The sequence below is a fragment of the Catharus ustulatus genome, chromosome 6 (genome assembly GCF_009819885.2).
Source record: "Catharus ustulatus isolate bCatUst1 chromosome 6, bCatUst1.pri.v2, whole genome shotgun sequence".
In the NCBI taxonomy this organism is placed as follows: Eukaryota; Metazoa; Chordata; class Aves; order Passeriformes; family Turdidae; genus Catharus; species Catharus ustulatus.
Genome location: NC_046226.1, coordinates 3,631,593 through 3,655,809, shown reverse-complemented (window position 1 = coordinate 3,655,809; position 24,217 = coordinate 3,631,593). Strand labels below are relative to the sequence as shown.

At 43.5% G+C, this 24,217-nt stretch overlaps 1 protein-coding gene across 11 annotated transcripts in view; it reads right to left on the bottom strand.

Annotated features, from left to right (window-relative positions):
* KTN1 (kinectin 1) overlaps positions 1–24,217 on the bottom strand; it is a 74,105-nt gene that overhangs the window by 19,564 nt on the left and 30,324 nt on the right. For 8 of the 11 annotated variants that reach the window (XM_033062641.2, XM_042779388.1, XM_042779390.1 and 5 more), the window contains exons 6-28: positions 22,702–22,818; positions 20,201–20,341; positions 18,342–18,448; positions 16,013–16,145; positions 14,984–15,071; positions 14,542–14,708; positions 13,881–13,949; positions 12,260–12,297; positions 11,588–11,678; positions 11,238–11,306; positions 10,482–10,519; positions 10,275–10,365; positions 7,981–8,049; positions 6,917–6,951; positions 6,703–6,793; positions 5,559–5,627; positions 4,656–4,693; positions 3,934–4,024; positions 3,706–3,774; positions 2,146–2,183; positions 1,602–1,692; positions 1,421–1,498; positions 498–535 (exon numbers count right to left, since the gene is read on the bottom strand). In XM_033062641.2, the coding sequence (XP_032918532.1) occupies positions 498–535; positions 1,421–1,498; positions 1,602–1,692; positions 2,146–2,183; positions 3,706–3,774; positions 3,934–4,024; positions 4,656–4,693; positions 5,559–5,627; positions 6,703–6,793; positions 6,917–6,951; positions 7,981–8,049; positions 10,275–10,365; positions 10,482–10,519; positions 11,238–11,306; positions 11,588–11,678; positions 12,260–12,297; positions 13,881–13,949; positions 14,542–14,708; positions 14,984–15,071; positions 16,013–16,145; positions 18,342–18,448; positions 20,201–20,341; positions 22,702–22,818 (1,856 nt within the window). The remainder of the gene's footprint in view (positions 1–497; positions 536–1,420; positions 1,499–1,601; positions 1,693–2,145; positions 2,184–3,705; positions 3,775–3,933; positions 4,025–4,655; positions 4,694–5,558; positions 5,628–6,702; positions 6,794–6,916; positions 6,952–7,980; positions 8,050–10,274; positions 10,366–10,481; positions 10,520–11,237; positions 11,307–11,587; positions 11,679–12,259; positions 12,298–13,880; positions 13,950–14,541; positions 14,709–14,983; positions 15,072–16,012; positions 16,146–18,341; positions 18,449–20,200; positions 20,342–22,701; positions 22,819–24,217) is intronic. The other 3 variants (XM_042779387.1, XM_033062652.2, XM_033062645.2) reach the window with 2 other exon arrangements.

Genomic DNA, 24,217 nt, shown 5'->3' with positions numbered 1-24,217 from the left:
TCCCAGGAGCTGCTTTGAACACAGAGCACAGTCTGGCACAGTCTCACACAACCTTCCTCTGACTTGGAGCAGCCAGACAAAGCACAGAGTCAAAACAGAGGAAAGCCTGGCAGCATTTCTCCTAAAAACAGGAGCTGGAGAATTGGCTGTTGCATCTCAGCCTGAAAATGGCACAAACCGGATCTGTTCGCTGCTGCTAGCGACTGAGCCACAGGCACTGCAGCCCTTAAACATGCTGAACAGAAGGAGAAATTAGCACTAGACACAAGAAGCAGCAGCAGTTCCACTGCTTAATAGAGCCCTGGGTGCACATTCCCAGTGTGTGAGCAGCACAGCCCAGGGCAGGGACGCCAGGCACAGCAGCAGCCACCGGCACTAACAGCTTATTTTAGCAAAGCCCATGAAATTCCTGACACCAATTCAAACATTCCAACTGAAGATAAACTCAATGCATATTCCCAGCAGGCACTTGAGGAACTGCTACTCTGAATACTCACAGGTTCTCCACGTCCTGGACTTGGGATGCAGCAGGTACCTGAAAAAGTAATTCCCAGTCTCATTTTGATGGTACAGTTTTCAAATTAACAGCAGCTCTTTGCATGAGAAGGGGCAGCACACAGCTTGCAAGACACTTGCCAAAGAAATATCAGGAATTTTGCATCAGGCTTTGCTCCAAGAATATTTAAACACTTAATGGATTTCAGAAACAGAGCTCACACCAAGCATCCCAAACTTCACACCAGCCAATTGCTCTCCATTCCATCTTTCCCCTGGGATAAATGCCTGTGTCTAGACATCCACCCAAAATAAAAGTTCAACTCAGTCTCCTCCTTTCACCATCAACAAAAATCCAAACTGAGCCAGAATACCACCTTATTGGAAAAATTCTTCCATGAAGTAACACCTGGCTTCGAGGCTGTCCAGTTGTCTGCTCTCAAGTCCAGTGCAGGAAATCAAAAGCCAAAATATTCCAGCCCCAGGCAAAGGCAGGAAGGAATCACAGCACAGCCTGACCACTTCAAGAGATGCTGTTACACTCAGTTATAGCCAAGGTTCCTGCATGACCAGAGTCCTGCAGAGATGCTGCTTCAGCCTGGCAAGGAGGTGGCTGGGACACAGCTGGGACTGTGTGTGAGCTCCAAGGCTTTCAGACCACCAAAGCTCCTCTTTATGCACAGTATCATCCCAGTTAAAACCTCCCAGAACTTGCTATCCATGTCAAACCTGTTTAGGATGAACACAGCTGAACTAGTGGGCTCTCTGCATTGTAAACAGCTTAGTCAAGTAGGATTTAAAACATCTCTAAGAACATCTCTAAGTTGAAGCCAATGCAAATCCTCTCTGTGAGGTAGAGGAGAAAAAGCAGTTTCCTGTTCAACCAAGCAGCACTCCCAAACCACATCCACTCTGCAGGCTGTACCTGTTGGAGTTGTTGCAGGTTCTGTTGTTCCAGCTCCTGAACTTTACTGGTTAATTGTGCAATTGTGTCCTTCTGACCCTTTGGATAGATAAAAAGCAACGTTAGAAGTATGAATTTATTTTTCCCAGCCAGAAATGTTGCAACAGAACTTATTTCCTTTCAGAATATTAAAGCAGCTTACCTGCAGACATTCTCCTTTCTTAACAATCTCTTTCTCCTTCTCTTCCAATAAGGTCTCCATGGTTTTCAACTGCTTTTCCTTCCCCTTCAACCTGTGCCATTGAACACAGACACACAACATAAACCCCCTGCTCTTTCATCCATCTGAAAATAAAACATCCTATGCTTTGCAGCACCTAACAAAAGCAGCATTTGTGATCAAAGGCACAAGCACAATTCACCTACTAAAAATCAGTGTGTGAACACTTCCCCTTCAGCCTGGGTTAGCAGGACATGCCCTTGATCAATGGCACTGCTCATTAAGTGAAAGCAAACTCGGTGCTGACACATTGCAGGGATTTCACAAATGTGTGCTCTCCTCACCCAAAACACTCCCTTGCCCCTCCCCAGCTGAGGATACAAGGGACTGACTGATCATTTCCCCACCCCCTACAGCTCAGGTATTACCAAAGCAGGTTTTCCACTATGCCTTGCCTACATCCCTCCATCCTGACTCGAATTTAAGGGGTGCACAGGGCAGATCAGACATTACCAACTGCACTTACAGAGTCTGAAGTTCTTTGACTTGTGATGTTATTGTCACCTAAAGAAAATAATCAGCACTTCAGTTCAATGCACATGGAAAAGGCACACAAATGCTAAAAACTGCTCTATGAAGAAACAGGGAAAAGCTATCAGACATTATCAAAATAGGCACCATTTACTGCAGTAAGCATGAAGACACTTTTTAAAATTACAAGGCACCGAGTGTCTCCAACTATTTACATTCCCCACATTTCAAATGTGACTTCCAGAGCAGCAAAGGAAACAGTGCAAATGGGAACAACAAGCAGGCCCACAGGAGACACAGAGGAAGAAGCAGAGGGTGACTGTGACCACCATCCCACTGGCAGCTGCAGCTCCAACCACAGAGATCATCCCTGGCCATTGAGGATAAGGAAAAATAACATAAGGAAATGCTTTTTGGGTGCTCTCTGAAAATTCAGCACTGCCTTAAATTCCCATTCTAGGCTGAATACGGATTGAAGACATAAGATATAGTGGGAATGTTATTTTTGAATGCTGTGTGAAAGCCTGACAGTGGTTATCTGTCAATCCTCTACCACAACATGGCAGGAATTTCAGACATTCCCAAAAATTTCTCTTCTGCTTGCAGGAGACCAAAAGGTGCACAGATACATGACCTTTGGAGCAAACATCCCTCACAGAGCATTCCAGAAACTGCAAACCTAAATTGCTTTTTTTTTTTTTTCTGACAGTTCCAGGGAAGGAAATACACACAAATAACTCCCTCAGGTCCTGGAAATTTGCTTTGGAGGAAAAGCCCAAGACGGAAACACATTCTGTGAAGCTTTGCCTAAAAAAGGACAAAACTCTAACACTGAGAAGGGGGTGACATGTTGGAATGTAGCTAAAAGGACTGAAAAAGAGTGCAGACCAAAACCACAACCCACACAAACAAGCAAACTTCCTGACAGCACGATGGATTAAGCTGCCTGCACAATGGGTTCCCTAAGGAAACGTGGGCTTCCCTTGTTTTGGATGCCAGACAGCAATCATGCCAAAGAAGCCCAGACTCCTCCATCCCTGCATTCCTGACAGCTAAAATAAAACTGACTGTGCCAAGAATGAACTCTGTTTGGGCACTGGGAAAAAAGAAACAGTCCTTGGTTTACCTGGAAACCAGATAATAACTGAGTTTGTAATATTGCCCCAGCAATATAGAAAGGCCAACAACAAGAGCAGTAACTTCAGCAGTTGAAATTTCCAAGTTTCCAGCCCCCAAGAATGTCCCAGGGTTTCATGTTTACTGCAGGGACAGTGTGCCCAGGCACAGCTAATGTTGCAATGCATTAAGCTATAGCAATTCTTGCCAAATTTCATACTAATGTTCCAAAAAGCTCCAGAAATATGTGGTTTCTGAAGGACAGCACTACTTATCCTACACTTTTATGGCTTAATATCCAAGAACAGTGTAGCTCCAGCACTAAAAATTCCTTGCCCAATGACATTGACCAGTGAAACAGAACACACTAGAACAAAAACAAGTGAGCAGCACATCCAAGGCAAGGCTGGTTCACACTGCTGGCACTAAAATATTTTACCTGTTTTTCCATCTCAAGCTGGGAATTTCCTACTTCTTCTTTCAGAGCCTCTATTTCCTGTGTCAAAGCCTTTTCAATGACAAAACAAGACAGGGTTGGACAATGGAAACACAAAAACGCCACAAAAATGGATGCTACAAATTGATCATTGTAGAATGCCATGCAGTAACAAACAAATGTGGTTGTGGCATCAACACAGAAAGGAAGGCAGGGATTGCACAGAGATACCTGAACAGTCTTCTCCTTGCTTGCTACTTTTAGGATTTCAGCTTGAAGGAGTTCTTCCACTGATTTGATTTTTCCATCCTTCTCGTGGATCCTTAAAAAGAGCAGAGAAACAACATGAGCTGGTTGGAAAAAATGTGCTGCTCAAGCAAATACACAAAATTTGGTTCTGCTGTCCCATCACATCCCATCACCAGCCTCAGGGATCCACAGTGGGACCAGGCAGGAGGAACTAATAGGAAGAGTAAGACTGGGACTAGTGCAGAACCAGCTGGCTTTATATAACCAGCAGTTCACAAGCTAAATCAATACTATTACAGTCAAACAATACAAATTAAGGTATCAAGAGTGCCTGGAATGACACACACTTAAAATCAGCCCTCACTGGACATTCCAGCAAAGTATTTATCAACTAAAAACACACACACAAGGGACAACTCCACTCCTTAAGTGCCTACTGAAGAAAAATGATTATCTGACAAATCAGAGCAATTCCTCATCCAGTCAAAGTCAGGTTTATGAAATTAACTGCTTAGCAGAGAAGCAACTGGATTTTCAGCAGGTATTGATCTGGTGTGACATGTTTCAAAAATGAAAATGCTTCCTGCCACACACACACTTCCCCCAGTTAAAAGCCAATCATTTCAGGGAAGGAATACACTTGTAGTCATGGAATAAGGACAGAGAGAACTAACAATCAGAAATTAAACTGTGCAGTAACTTACACTTTCTGCAGTTCCTCCACCAGTGATTGGAAGGAAACCTGTTAAAAACAGAGTTTCATCTTAGGAAAAGCAGAACAGAGCAAAACAATCTGTGAATGTTGAGGGGTGAGGATAGAGAGCTGGAGCTCTCTGGCACTGGATGTACTGCATGTAGCAGCCTAATGATTTTATTTATCTGGCTGCTCCTGAGAAAATTAGCTGTCAGTCTCCAGTTCCTGGCAAACCGAAAATACTAAGCTTGCTGCAAGTTCCAGGAAAACAAAAGCAAACCCACACCATCATTAGCAGGAGAGGGTGAGGTTCAGGACCAGCATTTCATCAGCATCCTTTAATACTGACACTACTGCACATCTCTTGAGGGTCTCTGTGCCTCCCCTCTCCCATAAATGATTTTCTAGGAATTAATTGCCCTCCTGAGGTGTCCAAGCAGAGCTGGATGTCAAGGAAAGGCACTTCCTGCTCAGCACATCAAAAGTGACAACACTGTGACAGTGTCACTGCTCAGACACAAGGAGAAGGGGGATAAGTGACACCTGCAGAGTGTGGATTGACACTGGGGAGCTCAAACATCCACCATGAAGCTGAGGCAGTCCAAGCTGCCTGCCAGCCATGCCTGCTGCTCCAGGCTTCTGGAAAAGGAGATCCACAGCCACTTCAGAGCATGGCAAACTCAAACCAGCCAGCACTGACTGGATCCTGTACATCTGCCCTGCTGCTGACACTTCTGCAAAGGAAATATTTGACAGAAGTATCAGCTCCCAGACCAGTGCTGAAAGAAAACAGGATGCTTTGCCAACAGGCTTCAAAGGCATCTCCACCTTCTTCCCTTGACTTTTGCAACCACAGCAAGATTCTTTCAGATGGAGTTTAGGTGTAATAAAAGTTTTAGATGAAAAGTACTACCTGCTCCGATTGCTGAATTTGCAGGCTTTGAAGTTCTTTTCTCAGAGATGAATTTTCTGTTCGCAGGGCCTTTGAAAGCAGACACACAGATAATGAAAGCCTCATTTGTGGGGGAAAATAGTGTTAAGCTTGTCAGAAAAGTAATTTCTTTTAGAATAAATGAAAGACTTTGAAAGTCTGAACGACACCACCCCCCCCCCCAACAGCTGCTGGAGCCAAAGTATTCAACAGACTAATTATTCACCATGGATAACTTGGAGTGGGCACTAATTTATAGAAATTAGAGCCCAGCTATAGAGCAAGGTGGGAATGCTGTGACTGAGCACACAGGTCAGAAAAACAGATGTAACAAATCATGTTACAGGACATCTTTGGGACAGCCCATTTATTTATATATATTTACATAATATTGGGATTCTCCCACAGACTTTGGGGTCACAAATAAAATTCATATAATACCATAGGCTTTACAGTCTAGATCTCAGAGATCTTTTCAGCCCAAAGGAGTCTGTGAGGTGCTCACAGCTTTGGCTGCTCAGTGACCTCAGGGTTCACAACCCCTCCCCAGCACAGGGGTGTCAGCAATGCCCCTGGAATTCAGGCACCTCAAGAAAGGGAACATTGTCTTGGCTATGCCCAGGTGGACACAGCTCAAAGAGCCAGCTCCAAACAGGGATTTCTGTACTGGCTCTTCATCACCACCTTCTTTATAAATGAACAGGAAGGAAATAACTTTATCACTATCCCAGAAATGCCACTAGTTTATAATCCACTTAGCCCTTCAGATTATCAACTAAGCCAAAAAAACAGGAGTTTTATAACACCAAGTTTTAACAAAACATCCTTTCCTAAAGGGAGATTTGTTGGAGATTAAGCTCAATGTACAGTTCTAGAAATATATTCCCATTATTCCAAAGGGCATCCTAACAAAATCTGCCCTAGACTAAGCAGAGAGAAGCACTTAATCTACCCCACTGATGTTCATGCTTAGTTATCTTAGAGAAAAGGTTTTAACCTCATCTCCACAAGGTGCTTTTCCTATTCAGAAGGAATTCAGACTGAACTAGGAGCACTCCAACATTCACTTTGCACAAGAGCACTTAATCTCTATCTCCCCATTAAAAGATAATATGAGGGATTTTACCTTCAGCTCCTCCTCTTTAGTAGCCACCTGGATGAGTCCTGCCTCAAGCAGCTCTTCAACTGTCTTGATTTTATCATCCCTCTCTCTCATGCTGAAAAAGCAAGAGTGGAAATTAAGAAAAAAAGAGTTTAACTTTGGAGGCAGTTAGCTATCAAGAGATAACCACTAAAATCTTTATTTTAGCCTCTGATTCAAAACAAACCAAGTTTCTTACCTTTTTTCCATCTGCTCTATCAAGTCTTTGTTTGTCTATGAAGGGAAAAAAAATAGGGTCATCATTAATTGGATCAATAATGGTTTGGGATTTAAAAACAAATAACTGGAAAGCACCAACTTAACCAGAAGCTTGCTTACAACACTAATCCAGAAAAGAAAAACTAAGGGAGAAAGTCCTCATGGCATATGTGTCTAAAACTGATGCTGGAAAGAAGTCAATCTTTCAGGGGAGGGACAGATCCAGCCCAAATGCCTTGATGGTTTTACAATTATGACCTTGCAGCCAGTTCAATACCTTAAAAATCTGCCTCTTTTGAACATTTCTCAGAGCCACAAACTCCACCTGAGGCTCACTCAGCAGAACAATTATGATCTCTCAACATTACCACATTGTGAGAGACCAGATGGGGAAACATTAACCAGCTTCCAAGAAAAATCACCTCCAGGACAGCAGATCAGCCAGAGCCAGGGGAGCAAGGGCTGCAGGTCTGGTTCTGCACCAGACAGGGAGCTCCTGCCTAGCATGAGTACAGGAAAAGTTTCCTGTCCTACCAGGTTTTTCCCAGTGTTTCAGGAAGTTTTCTCATTCCTCAAAGGTGCAAAACTAGGGATGCTCATATGGGGTCTCTCAGCAAACATCCCAAAGGAGATGGAGCTGAACAACAGCTCTGAACCTGCAGCATCCTGAGAGCACCAGCCTGGCTGCAGCAGGTGAGCCATGGGCAAAAATACAGAACAGGAGGCAAAAGACATCACAGTGTAAAGAGTTTCCTATTTCCAAAGGTCAGAGTGGTTGCAGAAATAAGTTCTTGCTTGTGTTAAGCTATATGAGTCCTGAGGAGTGGGGAAAAAAAAATCCAGATTTTGTTTGGACACTGCTGACTAGGTCTACAAGACAGTCACAACTGCCTTACTTGACCCTCCACGGAAAAGAAAAATACCTAAAAAAGCATCAGGCTCTGACATCAACCCACTCAGCCTACAGCCAGGTTAAGAAAAAATACTGAAGAAATTAAAAGCACTGAAGATAGTTGATAAAAGTTCAGCAAACACTGGCTGTACCTGCTCAGACAGGAGAGTCTGCAGCTTCTGAACTTCAGCTTGCAGAGCAGTGTTTTGATCCTTCAGAACCTGGGAGAAAATTGAGGCATTTTATCAGTTCAGAACTGCAGAGCCTAAACACAGCTTTTCCATAATGGCAAAGAGGCAATTAAATAGCACAGAAGTCATTACAGAGAGTTCTTCAGAAGCTTCAAGACTACAAAGAGTCCTTTCCTCCTCTGTCTTGCTTTTCTGTATTATAAAGGACAAAAGTATTGTCCTTATGTTCCCATGAGAAATTCAGCTGCTACCATCTTTATTCCCTGGCAGAGAATCAGACAGTACCAAATGTGAGAAGCTTGGAAAAAAAAAAAAAAAACCACATTTTCCTCCTAAAGCAGCATCAGCATCATTTTCAGATTTGATAACTGCCTCTTATAAAATAATTGTCTGGCAAAAGAAATGGTCCAAGATCCCCTTTTGAGTTCCCTTCAGCTGCCTCAGTGCACAGCAAGGAATTGTTTGTACTTGGTCCCACTGAAGACTGGGAAGAGGTGGATGGGGAGGACAAACAGACTTTGCCTCTCCTCCTGCATTCCTGCTCCACTCAATGGTCACAGCAGCCTTTAACAGACAGAATTTTAAAATCCTCCTTTATTACTGATTTTTGTCTTTTTAAAGACTTGCTGGGTGCTTTACAAAAGTGAAAAGCAGGACATGTGCTCTGTGCCCCAGCCCCAAAGCCTTACAGGGAAAACACAAGCAGGAAGGGACAGCAACAGTGAGGATTAAATGCATTGCTCTCTTTTGAACCTGGCTTTTCCCTCTCTCATGTGCCTGGGAAAAAAGCAGCACTTCCTTAGGTGGAAGCATTTAGAACAGCACTGGTCTGGTTTCTGTTTGGGATCAAAGAGAGGAGGAAGGAGAGACAGTGCACATAATATTCATGCTGAGAGCACACTGTGGATTTCTGCACCATCATCATGATGATGATCTGCATTCAGTTCTCTACTCACTTCCCAAGAACTGCTGGAGCTGCCTGCAGGTGATTTTTGCCATTACTTAGCACTGAACTGATTACAGCACATAACCATTCACAACACCTCCAAGGCCTTTTCCCTGGGAAACAGTTACTACAGAAACCATCACACTAACAGGATGCTCACATTGCTTCTCACATTCATTTTCACCTCACCTACCATTTTATAATGTTTATAATAAAGCTCTGAGTGTCACTAACTTGAGACTTGCCCACTTACCCCAGCCTGCCACCTCTTCCCACACTGTTTATGCACCTGTGACCCAACACACACTTCACTGAAGATTCAGCCAGCAGCTTTATCCCAAAAATCAACTGAAATTGTACTTTGTTTCCTATTTCATTAACTGAACAAACTTCTTTCCTCTTATCCTCTGACAGTTTAGAGAAACTACAGAGCCTTGGCAAGGGACTCTCATCAAAACCTTTTTGAAATGTCACTTTAATACAAGAATCAAGTTTACTACCTGCTTCAAAAAGACTCCAGAGGCTTCTCCTACAAAAGCATCCTGCCTCTGCCACTGCCCACTCACTCTGTTCCTCACTAGCAAACTCACCAAGGTGACAGTGGGAGGTTCAGAGGGACTGACCTCACACCACAAACATCAGAGGAGCAGCAGCACCCACCATGGGCTTTCAAGGAGTTCAAGGCATGGAGTCAGCACCTCTCTTGGGAAGCAGGGCTGTTTCTAACAGCCCAAGCTCAGAAGAAAAAGGCCAAGGTGGCAGAGGGCAAGGAGGAATTAAGCTGCTGTCTGCACACACCACCCAGGAACAACCAGCAGCTTTGCTGTGCAGACCCCAGATGTCAGAACAAAAGCTTCAGCAGTTTAGCTGCAGCCTTATGAGGAGAATGTGGGGAAAAGGCAGAGTTAAAATAAGCATTTTTACATTTGCCTGACAGAAAACAGAGGCTTGGCATGATAATCTGAGCAATAAAGCTCCAAACAAAAGCACCCAGGCCTTGAAAGGCACATTTGCAGGTGGAATGCAGGGAAATCACAACAGTTTTTACTGTACAACCTCCTCTTGCAGAATTCAAAGCCCTTTCTCTCCACAACTGCAGACACTGCATTTAACTTGTGCTGTCCCACCTCTCACTCTGCTGTTACTACTGTGACATCCCACATTGCTCCTGCCTTACAAGCACAATACTCTAATTTATATAAGCACTCAAAAGTCAGTTTTATTTCACTGTTCTACAGTTGCTCCACAACCTCTGGAGACTGGAAAACTTACTGAAAACAAGCCCAAAAACACCTGTTTTGGATCTTACCTTGAATTCTTCTTTTGTGTTTGAAATCTGAGTGAGTTCTTCTCGCAGCTGATCTTCAAGAGTTCTTATTTTGTCATCCTTTATGTGAATGCTGAGACACAGCAGAACAGTTAAACATGTTTCCCCATCCAAGCCTTACAAAAAGCATCATTGAAAAGAACATAAAGGACTGATAAACATTGTTTATCAAATCCCAGAGCTATTTACCTTTTCTGCATCCTTTCCAGCTCATGTGCAGCAGCAGCCTAGATATAAAGAGGATTAACACAGACTTAGGACACATCACATGATTCAATCAACCTTTCATTCCACAATATTAAAAAGCTAGAACAAGTCATTTGGCCTCCCATCACATGACTGAAATCAAGAGTGAAAGGGGTAAGCTTGTCTTCATGCACTTTAACACCACCAATCTACAAGCATGCAATTACACAAAGGGAAGACGATCTCCAGGAGATTCATTTGACAACTGGGATTATCTCTAATTAAACACTTCATTTCCACTTCTGTAATGAACAGGCCACATAGCAGCAACACAGGGCCAGCAGTTTGTTTGGCTCTAAAAACATCTCTGTGGTGAGGCAGGGGGGAGCTGTGGGCTTTGGGGATTTTTTGGGGGGTTGTTTATGACTCTTGTATGCAAATCCAGGCCTGAATATTCACAGACAGCTGTGTGCACTCCTGTGAAGTGTTCAGCACTCTACACCTGAAAATCTAAACCAACCAAGCAAAATGCTTCAGTAACTTGGATATCCAAGTACAAGACTTTGCTGGTGAAGGAGGGGGAGAATTAGGACTCCCAGCAGCTCTAAGAACTGCAGGGAATCAGATATTAGCCCAATCCGGAAGCCTCACACCATTAATGTGCTTAAGCAGAGCTTGCTTAAAGCCAACAGATCTGCATTTGCATTTATGACAGAACAGGTACTGGGAATGGAGGAAAATCAAAACAAACTGCTTTACCTGTTCATTTGTCAGAGCCTGTAACTTCTGTACTTCTGATTTCAGGGAGAGGTTCATGTTCTGTAAGACCTGAAGGGAGGAAAAAAAGAAATGTATTTGCAGTTCATACACAGATGGTCTTTCACTCTCCAGGGTGAAATTTCAGGGGATTTTTTTGAAGGAAAATCCTCAAGTTTCCTTATCAACAGCCTTCCCAGCATCTATCATTGGCCCTGCCTAGAAGAGCAGACTTGTAGCTGGAAAGGTGGTCTCTAGACCCAAAGACAGCAGTCTTGGGAGTTCCATTCTGTACATGCAGCCAGTGAGCCTCTCCCTGGATCAGCTGGCACCTGCACAGACTTTTATTATACCTTGAGCTCTTCCTCCTTGCTGGTTAAGTTGGCACGTTCATTGCCTAATGAATCCTCCATCTGCTTGATCTGTTTGTCCTTCTCTGCAATCCTGCACAAGAGAGGAACAGTGACAGCTCAGTACAGAAGATGTGGATGGAAGCACCAGGCTAAACCCAAAATACACCCTGGTCCTTTAGTCCAGCTCCTGCTCCAAATCCTGCTTACTGCACACTTTGGGTCCAAAAGCTTTTCCATTTTAAATGCTGTCTGCTTGCCAAAAAATTTATGAGACATTCCCTAGCTCTGAAACACAGCTACCACCCCATCTCCCAGAGGGAGAAACCTCCTGGCACAGCCCCACAGCCCAAATAATAACAATTCTCACGGTCACGCACATTCCTGCACGCTGCACTGACCCTGCACACAGGCAGGGACAAACAACAGAGGAGATGCTGCTTTCTCTGCAGCTCAGAGCTACAGCAGACTCCAAACCTGAGGCCAGACACGGAAGGGAAATCCGTAGGAAGCCGTTTCCCAGCTCCCCAGTTGATCTCATGAGAAGTTAAAAGCACAGACAGCAACATTTCCTTCAGCAGTCCCTCCCGTACGCTCTGCACGTGAGTGGAGGGAAGGTGGCAGGCACTGAAAGCCAGCAACACCTCCCAAATCCCAGAGGAAATGGATGCTCACACTTTGTGAAGTTCTTCTGCCAGGACTGAAGCTGAAGTCTGCAGGAGGGAAAGAAAAAAAAAAGCCAAACAAATAACTGGAAGTAAAGCAAGTCAAAGAATCCTCATCTACACTGAGCCAGGAATAGCATTTGTCTGGTTATTTTAAACTGGCACAGGATGCTTCCAACTATTTCCTGGCTAATGAACACTGAAGGAATACCAGCACATACCAATGTCCCTTCCCCTCTGTTCTGATACAACATGAAGGGAAAAAAAAGACCCCTATTATTTGCCCTTCATTGGGTTCAAACAAGCCATGAGGTTCACTAGCACCTCCCTCCCAGGAACTAAGTGTTTTATGGGATATTCAGATGACAAACACATTAAAAAACAAACAAACTGAAAAAAAAAAAAAAAGAAAAAAAACCCTGCACAGTAACAGCACCACAAAATCATCAGCAAGTGGCATTTTTCCCTCTGGAAAAAGCCTGTCCTTAAGCTGTCACACACAACAGGGCAAGAGAGAGCCACCACACTGGTTTTGAAAGCCTCAAGGGATCTCTGCAGACTGTGGCAGAACTTCCATGTTCACAATTCCAGTCCCTCTTAATAACTAAAAGAGTTTCATCCCCCCTGATACCCAGAGCAAAATACAGCCCCAACTCACTTCTCCAAAGTGTCATTTTAACACCCACTGTCCATGGTGGACAAGCATCCCTGAATTTTCATGGCCAGTTGAAATTACTGGGGAAAGCACACACCTCCAACACCCTCCCTGTGTAACTCAGAGCTAAAAAGTAAAATTTCCCTTGGAATTTATTTCTGAAGCCCTTAAAGGGATGAGAGGAGCAGGCCATGAAGATGCTGTAAATCTAGAGTGGCTCTTCCCTCACTACTCTCCCCACCCAATGGGTTAAAGCACTTCAAGCAAAGCCAGATTTCCAGCCTGATGTCAAATTTAATCAAATTCCACCAAGCACATCCATGATTAAAAGAAGGCAGCACCCAACTGCATAGGAACACTCTCCACTTGTGCCCCCAAAGCCTTTCTGAGCTGATTTCTGTGACCTTCCCCTACATGGAGGTAACTCCAGTTATCTCAAAGCTTTACACAGTGTTTATAACAGAAATAATGTCTCTAATAAACTAGCCAAACCAAAATTTAAAGGATTAAAATAACTGAGAAAGGCATTGTTCAGGTTTAGTGGGGTTTTGGTGTAATTTTTTTTTTTTTTTTGCTTCTGCACAGAAATCAGCACTAAAATGAACAGACAGCTTGATACAGGAGCTACCACAAGGGAAAAATCACAATCAGGTGCTTCACAGGAAAACTGCAGAAAGACCAAAAGAACCACAAGACAGAATTGTAGACATGCAAAGCTACAGGAAAAAAACCCTTGGAAAAGGTACTATACCCTTTAGTTACAAATGAAAGTCACTATGGGAGGAAATAAGTGGAATTTTCCCCCTCAAAAAAAAGAAGCTTGAAGTTTTACAACAGTTTAAGGAACATTAGAAAAGAGGATGAGAACAAGACTGTGCTTTCAGCATTACATCTCATACCCAGCTAGAAAAAGCCTTACTTTTAATGAAAGTTCACAAGTCATGACTACAAAAGAAAGTCTGAGAACATGCTGTACCTGGGCTGCCATTTGTGAATGAAACTTCTGAAGCTGAGCATTCAAAGCATCATTCTGCTCTATCAGCTCCTTGTAAGAGAGCACAGAAAGAAAAGCAGGCTGAGATCTGCAGCTACTCCACTTTTGCTAGGATTAGCTTTTAGCCATGATTATGTTAGTAAGAACAGTTCAGCATTTACATGTCAGACACTTTACAAAAGATGCTGGCTTTTTCTCCCCACTATAACCAACCAGTTGGAGTGGAAGCACCAGAACCTGTTCTGTACCAAGGCAAAACATTCCCTGCTCCACCATAATCCATTTGGTTTCCCTGAAGCCCTCAAGAGTTGTGTCCAGGCTGCCTCTCAGCACCTGATGCCAGCAGGAGGGAGATCACACAAACATCAAAGGGTCATGGCTGCTCTCCCAGGGTGTTCCCCACACCATGGAGCATTTCACACCTTGGGAAATGGGGTCAGCACCTTTTCCTGACTTGCCCCAAGTGGCCCCACACCTCCTCAAAGCACCACACACAAGGTCTCACTTCATAAGCAAGGCTTTTCCATCCTTTATTCAGTGGGAAAGCTTTACTAAAGCAGCATTTCAGGGATATTTCTGTGTTTCCACAGACACAAGGTGAAAGGAAAAACCCCAAGCCCTTAAAACACTTCAGGAACACTACCTGCACTTGCATTTGCATGGAGTCCTCCTCAGTAGCTCTCTTTTGCTCAGCCTCCAATAACTGCAGCATCCTCTGCTCCAGCTGCTGTTTTGACACCATTGTATCAGTAAGTTTACTGTGCAAGCTCTGGATTTCATTGTCTTTGGCCACAAGCTTATTCTGCACATCTGTAGCAGAAATGTCAGGATTTTAATTCAGAAGTCAATATTTAACTTTAGGGGAAATCATTTTCACTGTAAAAGGGGAGGCTCCAACAAGGTTCAGCTCTCCATCAGCATCCAGACTACCTGGGACCCCAAAACACTTTTCCCAGGGTGCTGAAGCAGGGCTGGCTTCACCTAAGTTTTATTTAAGACTTTTACTCAATAATGCCCTTTATTTTACAAATGGCAACAGCCAGTTCACTGCAGTAAGCATTATTTGGGAATTTTGTGATACATGCCTTGTTGTGCTGCTTCATGTTCTGCTGTTCTTTTCCTGAGATAAGCCTGGATTTCTTCCCATCTTCTCTCTGCTTCCTGCTGCTGGACCTTCACATTGAAGAAAGAGTTGATGAGAAGTCTAACCTTTAATTTATTTTTGAAGCATTCAGAGTGCATCTCCTCTGTGCTAGTCCCAAAACATATGGCAATAAAGTGAAATTGTTTCTTGCTTCCATTAGGGCACATCAGAGAGACAGAGTGTTCTGTAATCCTCCTCCTAGACTAGTTTAGCCTATTAATTTGAAAGGCAAATTGTGAACTGGATTTCATTATAGACTCTTAACAGAATGGTTTCTGTAATATGAAAATGTAGCATCTTTGCCCTGATAGCTCAGAATTAACACCAGAAGCCAGACCAGCCAAGCATCACATAAATCTGCATTCAGTAATTAAAACATCTCAACTCTAGATAGCAATTCTCCACCTGCCAGGGTAAAAGACAGGGAGAACTTCTGGTATGTGAGATTTAATTGCAAATATTAAAGAAATCATGAGCTCTGGATTGACATTCTCGCCTGAAAACACTTTCTCTTCTCAAAAAAAAAAGAAAAAAAAGAACAATATTTTTTCTTCCAAAGAAACAAAAATAGATTCATCCAGAAGCCTGTCCACTTGTATTTTAACTCCTTAAAAAGTGTATTTATTTTTAAAATTAAGCAAAAGCATGTAGCTTCAAATAAAAACCACACAAGGCCAGTGCCATCTGGATGAATGGTTTTGAAGTATCAACTCCTGTTGGAATTGTACTCTCACAGAAAGCAAAGTAAAAAGCTTAACTGGTGATGTTGAAAAGATATTTACCTGGAAGGTAAGTTCCACTTCCCAGGGAGGTCTGTAATCACTCAAACCCCAGTGCACTGAATAAAAACATTCAACAACCCCCAGGCTGGCTGAGCCCATCTGAAACAAGCAGCTAAAGCAATTCCCTCACGTCCTGGCTCAGATAAAACCCTGAGCACAACCTGACAGGCAGAGAAAACCCCAGGCACCTTGAGCTGAGCCACTGCCTGCTCTGCATTTTTCTTCTGGAGCTCCTCTTGCTGCAGTTTGCTGCTCTTCTCCCCCAGCTCGTTCATCAGCCTCGCGTAGTCCTGGCGCAGCTTGTTCAGCTCGGCAGACTGCCTGCAAACACAACATTTCCACAGGGGTTTGCCACTCAAATGTCAACACCAAGTCCTACATTTGCAACCAAAGATGGGTTTTCCCCCTCTGTTTTATCCTAGGAAAGGGATGAGGGTCAGGGATTCCTGGCCGTAGCAGCAAAATCATCACCCATGGTCATCAGCACAACTCAGGAGCCACAAGGCAGGGTAAGGAACAAAAGGTCAGCAAACAAAACAAAAAGAACAAAAAAAGGAACAAAAGTCACAAGCACCAGCTCCTTGAAGAGGTCTGAAGCTGACTGGCAAGATTTGGGCAGGCTGATGTAAACTAAAGAGGCTCAGCATAAGGAAAGGCCTCACATCAAAATTCACATTTTTTTCCTCTTCCCATGAAGGATTATTGATCTCAGGCTCGCTGAGGACAATTCCTCCAGGACTACTAACTGCACACATTTCTTCAGACTATTTGTTGCCTTCTGGCCTTGACCTGACTATTAACTTATGGAGGTATCTGATGCACTTTCTCAGCTGGGAGAGAAGATGCATTTGTTCAGCCCAAGGGAAGAATTTTAAGAGGTTCCTCTTTGTACCTAAGCAAGTAAAAAGCATTTCATTTTTACCTCAAGTTTGCTTGAATTAAAGCTTTTTCAGGATAACTGTCTGAAAGAGAATGATGCTTCATTTAAATGAACAGGACACCTGAAAGGTTCCACACCCTTCTCTGAGCACTGTACATTCAGTAACAAATATCTGAGAGAGGACATTGTGTCAGTTTTGTCTTCTACCCACCTTAATCAGGGTGCTCAGCTTTTACCTGCACAATGCACAAAGTCCTCCCTGCCAGCCCAGGGGCAGCCCAAGTCATAACTCACAAAAGATCATTTTTGTTTCTCCAAACATCTGCACCACCAGCAGATAAATCCAAGTGCCACCCCAGCAGTCCCAGTAACTGCAGGGTATTGATACTGTAAGTTTAGAGCTGCTGTTCTCCCAAGAGGCCACAACCAGCATCTCTCCTAAAGCCCCAGGGGAAGAATAAACACCCTGCCAAAAACACCAGAGGTGACTGAGCACTGCTGCACTTCTTCCTCTTAAAGCCTCAGCACCACAGTCTAAAAGCTCAGGCTTCAAGTTGAAAAAAAGTACTACAGTAATTTCACAATTATAAGCCGCACATCCGGGTGTCAGCAACTGTCATGGGTTACAATACAGAGTGTGATAAAAGGTATCTGTTCTATCACCATCTGTTGAGGGTGGGGGCAGTGATCCTGATCTCTGTGGGAGATATTCTGCTAATGGGCCATCCATTGAAACCAGGCAGGGCGTTGTTCTTTATCTTTTCACAACCCATCCTTCCTCCAGCCAGTCATTTTCTGCTCATGGCCATTGAGTCCCACTGTGGGACTGATAAAATTACTGCATCCCATTGGGAGTTGCTCCAGCCAGGGGGAAGAGCCCAACATTTCTTACCAAGATAAAAACAGAGGTTTTGGGACACTAAGGGAGCCCCTTTCTCCACTGGACTCCAGAGGAAAACCGGATTTCTCCACATCCCCACTGGAGCTCCGGAGGGAAACTGCACCTTGTACAGGAGCACTGCTCCAACTGAGCCACATCTGTCACTGCAGGAGGATGCAGCCACCATGGAATGGGACTGCTGCCAACACCCTGCCTGATGGGTGTCAGGTTGTACTCTGACTGTGTCAGGGTTTGGGGTTTGTTTCTTTGTAGTGCTGTATTTCTATTTTAATTTCCCTAGTAAAGAACTGTTATTCCTAATTCCCATATCTTTGCCTGAAAGCCCCTTGATTTCAAAATTATAATAATTTGGAGGGAGGGGGTTTACATTCTCCATTTCAAAGAGAAGCTCCTGCCTTTCTCAGCAGACACCTGTCCTCCAAACTAAAACAGCAACTTTTCATTCTTTGTCCATATATAAGCTGCACCTGACTATAAGCTGCACTTCTGGGTTCAGACCAAAATTTTATTCAAAATGGTGTGGCTTATAATCGTGAAATTACTGTGATTATTTGTTCTGAAAGCCCTGACTCAATGCAAACACCACCAGCTACCTGTCCAGCCCAAAATATTTGTGTTCCTAACCTAACCACTAATTCAGAGACAACCAAGGACTTGGAAACAAAAGAATCAAGCCAGAACAACTCTTCAGGGGAGGTTCAAAAACACACAGAGCTCCAAATAGCTGCCAACATACTTGCTCTCCATTTGATTGGTGGAAGTGCTGACAGCATCTCTCAGGATACCATTTTCCTGCTTCAGGTGGCTTATTTCTGCCTCCATCTGCTCACGGAGCTGCTGGAACTGATGGGAAAAGAAAGATCAATTCCGTAAAAGATTAAGCTAAGAAGCAATAATACCAAAAAAAAAGCTTGTAGAAGTAGGTAAGATATCACAGTAGTTTCAGCAAATAAAACTAAGTGGATTTTTTGGGAGGGGGGGAGCTTTTTTCCTTCCTCACACACCAATTCTTAAATTAAACTGTGCTACTGAGACCCTCATGCTCAAATCAAAGCACAGGTTTCCTTTTATATCAGTGCATCAACCTATTTATCCAGGCAACCTTTTTTATTGCTTAAAAGACTACATAAATGTTACTCTGAATACCAATTGCTCAGCTACATAACCTGAGATATCCATCAATAACTGGATACCAATATATTACTTTTCCAAAGGGAAATAAAACAAACATGCTGTGAATTATCATTAGATAATCCTTGTTTGCTGTTCCTTTGAATAAACCAGGAAAAGTAACAAATAACTAACAATACACAGATTACAGCATGCAAACTGCAAAAGGCTGGTCCTCATCTAATATTCTGATTTTCAGCAAGATTCCGAAGCTGAGGGAGAAAGGAGCCCTGATAACCCAAGGTTCAGAATGGTGTGAATAAAATCAAAACACAGGATTCAAAGAGAAAAAATGGACTTTGCATATGCAGACACAGCAGAGCTGGTCTTGGAGCCCAAAAGTCTGCTGTGAAAATCCTCAAGCACACACAACACTCTTCCTTTATCAGTGCCAATTTGTAGATATGGCTGACACCATTCCAAAATCCAGTTTCATCAAGTGGATGATTCATCAGTGAGCATTTCTACATTAGAAAATCCAAAGAAATATTTGTGTAACAACCCAGCAGCACAGAGCAACCACCTCCAGTTCTGCCCCACCAAACACAACAAGCTGGGCCTTAGACATTTATTGGGGGGTTCTTCTCCTTGCCTGTTTTGCTTTTTAATGCCAACAAGATCCCAAGAGAAGCAGGGGCACAAACCCCACCCAACTGGAAGCTGTGACCATTTCCAGCTCCTCTGCCATGCTGCAGCACATCAGCAGAGGGAGCAGGACCAGAGCCCTGGATCTTTTGCATTTCCCTAGAGAGCAGCAAGACCCTCTCCTTGTCCAGTTATTTACACAGGTTCCAAGGAACTTTGCTCCAAAACTGCAGAGATGCTACTCTGCAAAGACAGAAGATACAATTTTGAAGTTGGGAAGTTCATATATTGGGCTTGATGCTGTGCTGTCCATAGAGGGAAGAATGACTAGAGTGAAATATAAACATTTTTCCTTACAAAAATTTAAGTAAAACTTTTAAATCTGATTAAACAAACCCTTCTAAGGTCACTCCATAAAGCAACTAAAATAGAAAGTAACAAGGGTCTTAAAAAAATACAAGTGGCTGCTCCTCAAATATTTCCAGCAAAGCACTCCCTCAGGCAATGATATTTCATGTGCATTATGCTATGTTGTCACTCTGTACTATAATCTCAGAGACATTTATCTGTAAATGATCATCAGCATTAGTGGCTCCCTTAAGCTGAGTATTTCAATTAGACTTTACCCTTTAATTGAATAACATTTAGCAGAACACCAGGAAGGAAAAGTAACTAGATCAGGGAGCAGCTGCCTGGTCAGCACCAGGCTTTACACACCGCAAAAATCACCTGTGAGAACTTCCCATAAATCAGGAAGCTGCCCAGAGTTTTGCAGAGATTCCTCAGCACCCATCTGCTTGTGCATGAGCATAACTCCAGCAGTTTTGGCAAAGCATTTACCTTCATTTTCATCTGCTGAGACTCTTGGTAGCTGACGTGTATTTTGCTCTGGAAGGTGCCGTGCTCCTTCTCCAGCGCGTTGATGCGCTCGCGCAGCTTGGTCGTGACCAAACCATTCCTCTCCTTCTCTGCAACCAGCTCCTGGGGTGGGAATGACAGCAAAAGGGAAACAAGTCACCCACTGCTGCTTTCCAAAGGATAAGAGTCTCCAAGATAATTAAAAATACAGCAAGTGTGCATCAAATCAAAGTCAGCATCAAATCTTTGTTCAGCAAATTTACAGAATCAGACCAAACTTCCAAACCTTACCCTGATCCTTTAAACTTAAATTTTATTTAAAAGTTTGCCAATTTAAACACTGATCTTGCATTGTCTCAGAAGAGATGGGAGTCATATTCCTATCAAGTCTGGCCAAATCAGAGCCCTAACAACTAAAACCACAGATATCACTTAGATTTTCATCCCAAGTTTAGCAAAATTGAAGAACACAGGTAAAGCACCATGGCAAAACAGAGCACTTTAGAGCAGAATAATTGCTTTGTAGCAGCTTGCAAACCAACAGCTCTGCCACAGGAGATGGGCTATTAGTGCACTACAAAGGCCAGAGAACCCCTGAATCCCACCAGCATGATGCCACATTATAGCTTTCAGATGAAAATACACATTGCTTTTTAATCTTTTATTAGCCAGTAATTCAACCCAGACACCTGAGAAATGCACAGAGCTGCTCCTCTGCAATATAAATGCACTTGCTGTAGTAAGCAGAAACATTAAGTGCAGCTTTCAGCAGCTCCCATCACACAAATAGGAATTTGTACCACCCGAGCTTCAGGTGTTTCCAGCCACACAGCTCCTGACACTGCCAGGGAGCCCTGACACAATTTAAGTGCTCTAAATTATTAGCCTGAATACCCTCCATCTCTTTGGAGTAATTACAGTCTTTTTCACCTTTTAGTTTAAATAAAAGCTACTCTGTCTTGTAGATCAAACTTCTGCAAATACAATACAGACAGCTCGAAACAAATCTTTCTCCATGTTTCATTTAACTAAGATGTATTTAAAATAAGGGCACCAGGACACACTGCAGCTTTCTCTGTCCCTACACCAAACCCACCATTTACTTATAGTTCTCAGTAATCCAGCTACCCTGTCAGGGCAGAACCAGAGATCCTGGAAGGATGAACTCTTCCCTAGTTTATGTTTTGCCAAATACCTCTGAGTCTTGAGGTACTCAGCTCTTGCTCCCATTTATCATCTCCAGGTATTATCTTATCAAGATCCCTGCAGGAATCCTTCTGCACCTTAAAGCACCTTTAGGTTTGACAGTGCTTTCAGAGAAACACATTAACTGGAAGATAAGAGCTTTTATCAGTCAAGCTGAGCTTTATCCCTTGTTTACCCTGATACTTCAGCATTGCAGCAATTTTGCTTTTATCCATTTTCTCCAAGTTTTTCCCTTCCCCAATTCAGATGGGAAAAACCCCTGACGACTCCCACCTCTCTACAGCTCCTGCCTCTCCTTTGTAGATGTTTTTTCCCCAACCACATCTGCATTTCCCACACTCAGATTCCTTCATCCATTCCCTCTGCTCCTCCAGCAGCAGATCCCCCTTATCAATTTGATTCTGCAGTCCTGAGCCAGTTTCTTTTTTCCCTCCAAACACAAGTCCCTTCTCCCTGTATTACACACTGACTATCCCAAACCTCTTGATCCCACTTGAAAACACTCGTGCCCTGCCAGGAGCACACACAACACCCAATCCCTTCTTTCCTTCTCATCTCCCAAGGCTCCCAACTCCTGCATCCTCTGGCCACTCTGTCCCCACCTTTGGCCACCCAAATCTGTGCCCAAATTATGTCCCACAATGTGACCTTCCCAAGTCCAATGCTCATATGTTTCCAGACCAGCCAAAACACACAAATCTATCTCCCAAGACTCCAAAATTCAGTCCATATCTGCCTTATTATTTGGTCTACTCTGTTTTCCTCTGAAACGTTCATAAAAAAGTAAATTTTCATCAACTAGTTTTGACAGTGATGCATCAGCATCCCTCTAAGTCCAAAGCAATCAGAGCTGCACCTCCAGGGGCTAAGCAGGCAGTCTGCACTTTCTGTATCTTCCTTCTTGAAGAAAACCAATGACTGCTGTGCCTAGAAGCACACAGGCATGTGAATGCTACAACATGGACCAAATTAAAACTGATGCAGGAAAGACATTTAATATTAGTATCCCCAGAACAGTCTCACAATGCTGAAGGAAGTGCTTTTAAAGTAACCATTTGAAAAGAAAAACAGGCTCAGCTTGCAAGTCTCAGTAAATGAACTCCCTGAAAAACTACTGGAAAGTGACTGCATAAATACATTGTAAAACCAAACATAGCTTTTTCAATAAAAATATTCTACCTTTTGGCTAATACAAAGCTCAGTAAACCAGCATTTGCTGCCTGCTAGTCTTACAAACCCCTGCTCCTCTCTATGCCCATGAACACCTCAATATTTACCTGGGAGAGCTGCTTGCACTGCTCCTTTGCAACAGCTGCCTCCTCCTTCATTGCTGACAGCATCTTCTCCTTGTCCTGGAGCTGGTGCAGAGCTGCAGCTGTCTCAGCCTTGCTGGCCTGCAGCAGGATGACATAAAAATAACCACAAGTAGTGGCATAGCACACTAAAAAGGCAGCAGAGCAAACCTGAGAGGAGGAAACAACCCCTCCTGCCCCCAAATTTTCCATCAGCACAGTGCACCTGGCAACCACTGGTACCCAGTTCTGCTGCTAATGGATCCCATTTCACCAGGCAAAGAAATGCATTTTCAAAGCATGGAAACCAATTAAGAGGGTAAATGGGCTCTTAGGGTGCTTCCCACTGGAAGAGAGCAGGGGAAAATAAAGAACAGCCATTAAGAGAAATAATGGGAAAAGATGCAGAGATGCTGAATCAGTCAATAATTGTGGTTGGAAGGACTCCCAAGATCAGCTGGTCCAGCCCATGCTCAGAGCAGGTAAAATAAAAAAAAATGTAATTGCTTGAAATATCTCACCACAAAGGGAAAAGGAAACACTGATCTGGTGTCTCCTTCCACTTCCCAGGAGAGCCTCTAGCTGATGTAATTACATTTCTGTTGGCACACTGACAAAATTTCAGAGATACTCCAGGGAATAGACCTAAAGGAACAATCCCCATGGTCCTGCTACTTGCATACTGGTCCTACAAATGAATAAATGTAATAAAGAGCACAAATTCTATGTGTCTGTGCTCAGGTTTGGCTCAGTGAAGTGTGATGGTTGCTCAGAGTGGTTGTGCAGACTCAACCCTCAAAGGTTTCAAGCCCAGGTTGGATAAAGCCCTGAGCAGCCTGTGCTGACCTGGCATTGCTTTGAGGAGGAAACAGGACTACCTGGACTTCACTCAAATGGACCCTGAATTTGTTAGGAAATTCTCCTTTAGTGGCAATGTGCACGCCTGCAGTACAAACACTGTCAGTGACTTGTATGAGCTACAGAGAGAACACAATTCACACTTCCACCTACAGAAACCTACATTTTTTTTGTTGTATACAAAACCAGGAATTTGTTTTCATCCTAAAGATTCAGCTTTAACACCAAACCTTCCTTTAAAAGAAAAAAACCACAGCAAGCAGGGTGCCTGCTCCAACAGGCAACACCATTCCAAGGGTGGCACTACTGGGTTTTGTCCTTGGAAGTTTTCAAGATGCAAATGGACAAATCCCTGAGCAATTTGCTGAGAATTCAGTGGTGGATCTGCTCTGAGCAGCCAGCTGGGCTGCACAGCCCCCTGAAGCCCCTCCCAGCCCAAACTGTGTTGTTATGTTGATATATTGCATTAACTGGACTGACACATAGCCAGTTCTGCATTTCTGCTCTGGTACCCTGTCTGCAGGATTGCAGGAGCCCAAGTGTGACACACAGGATGTGACCAGCACAAAGTGACACCCACAGTGAGTCATGGCAGGGAGGAGTAGGTGTGTGCCCAGCAACAGGACAAGGAGCAATGGCCACA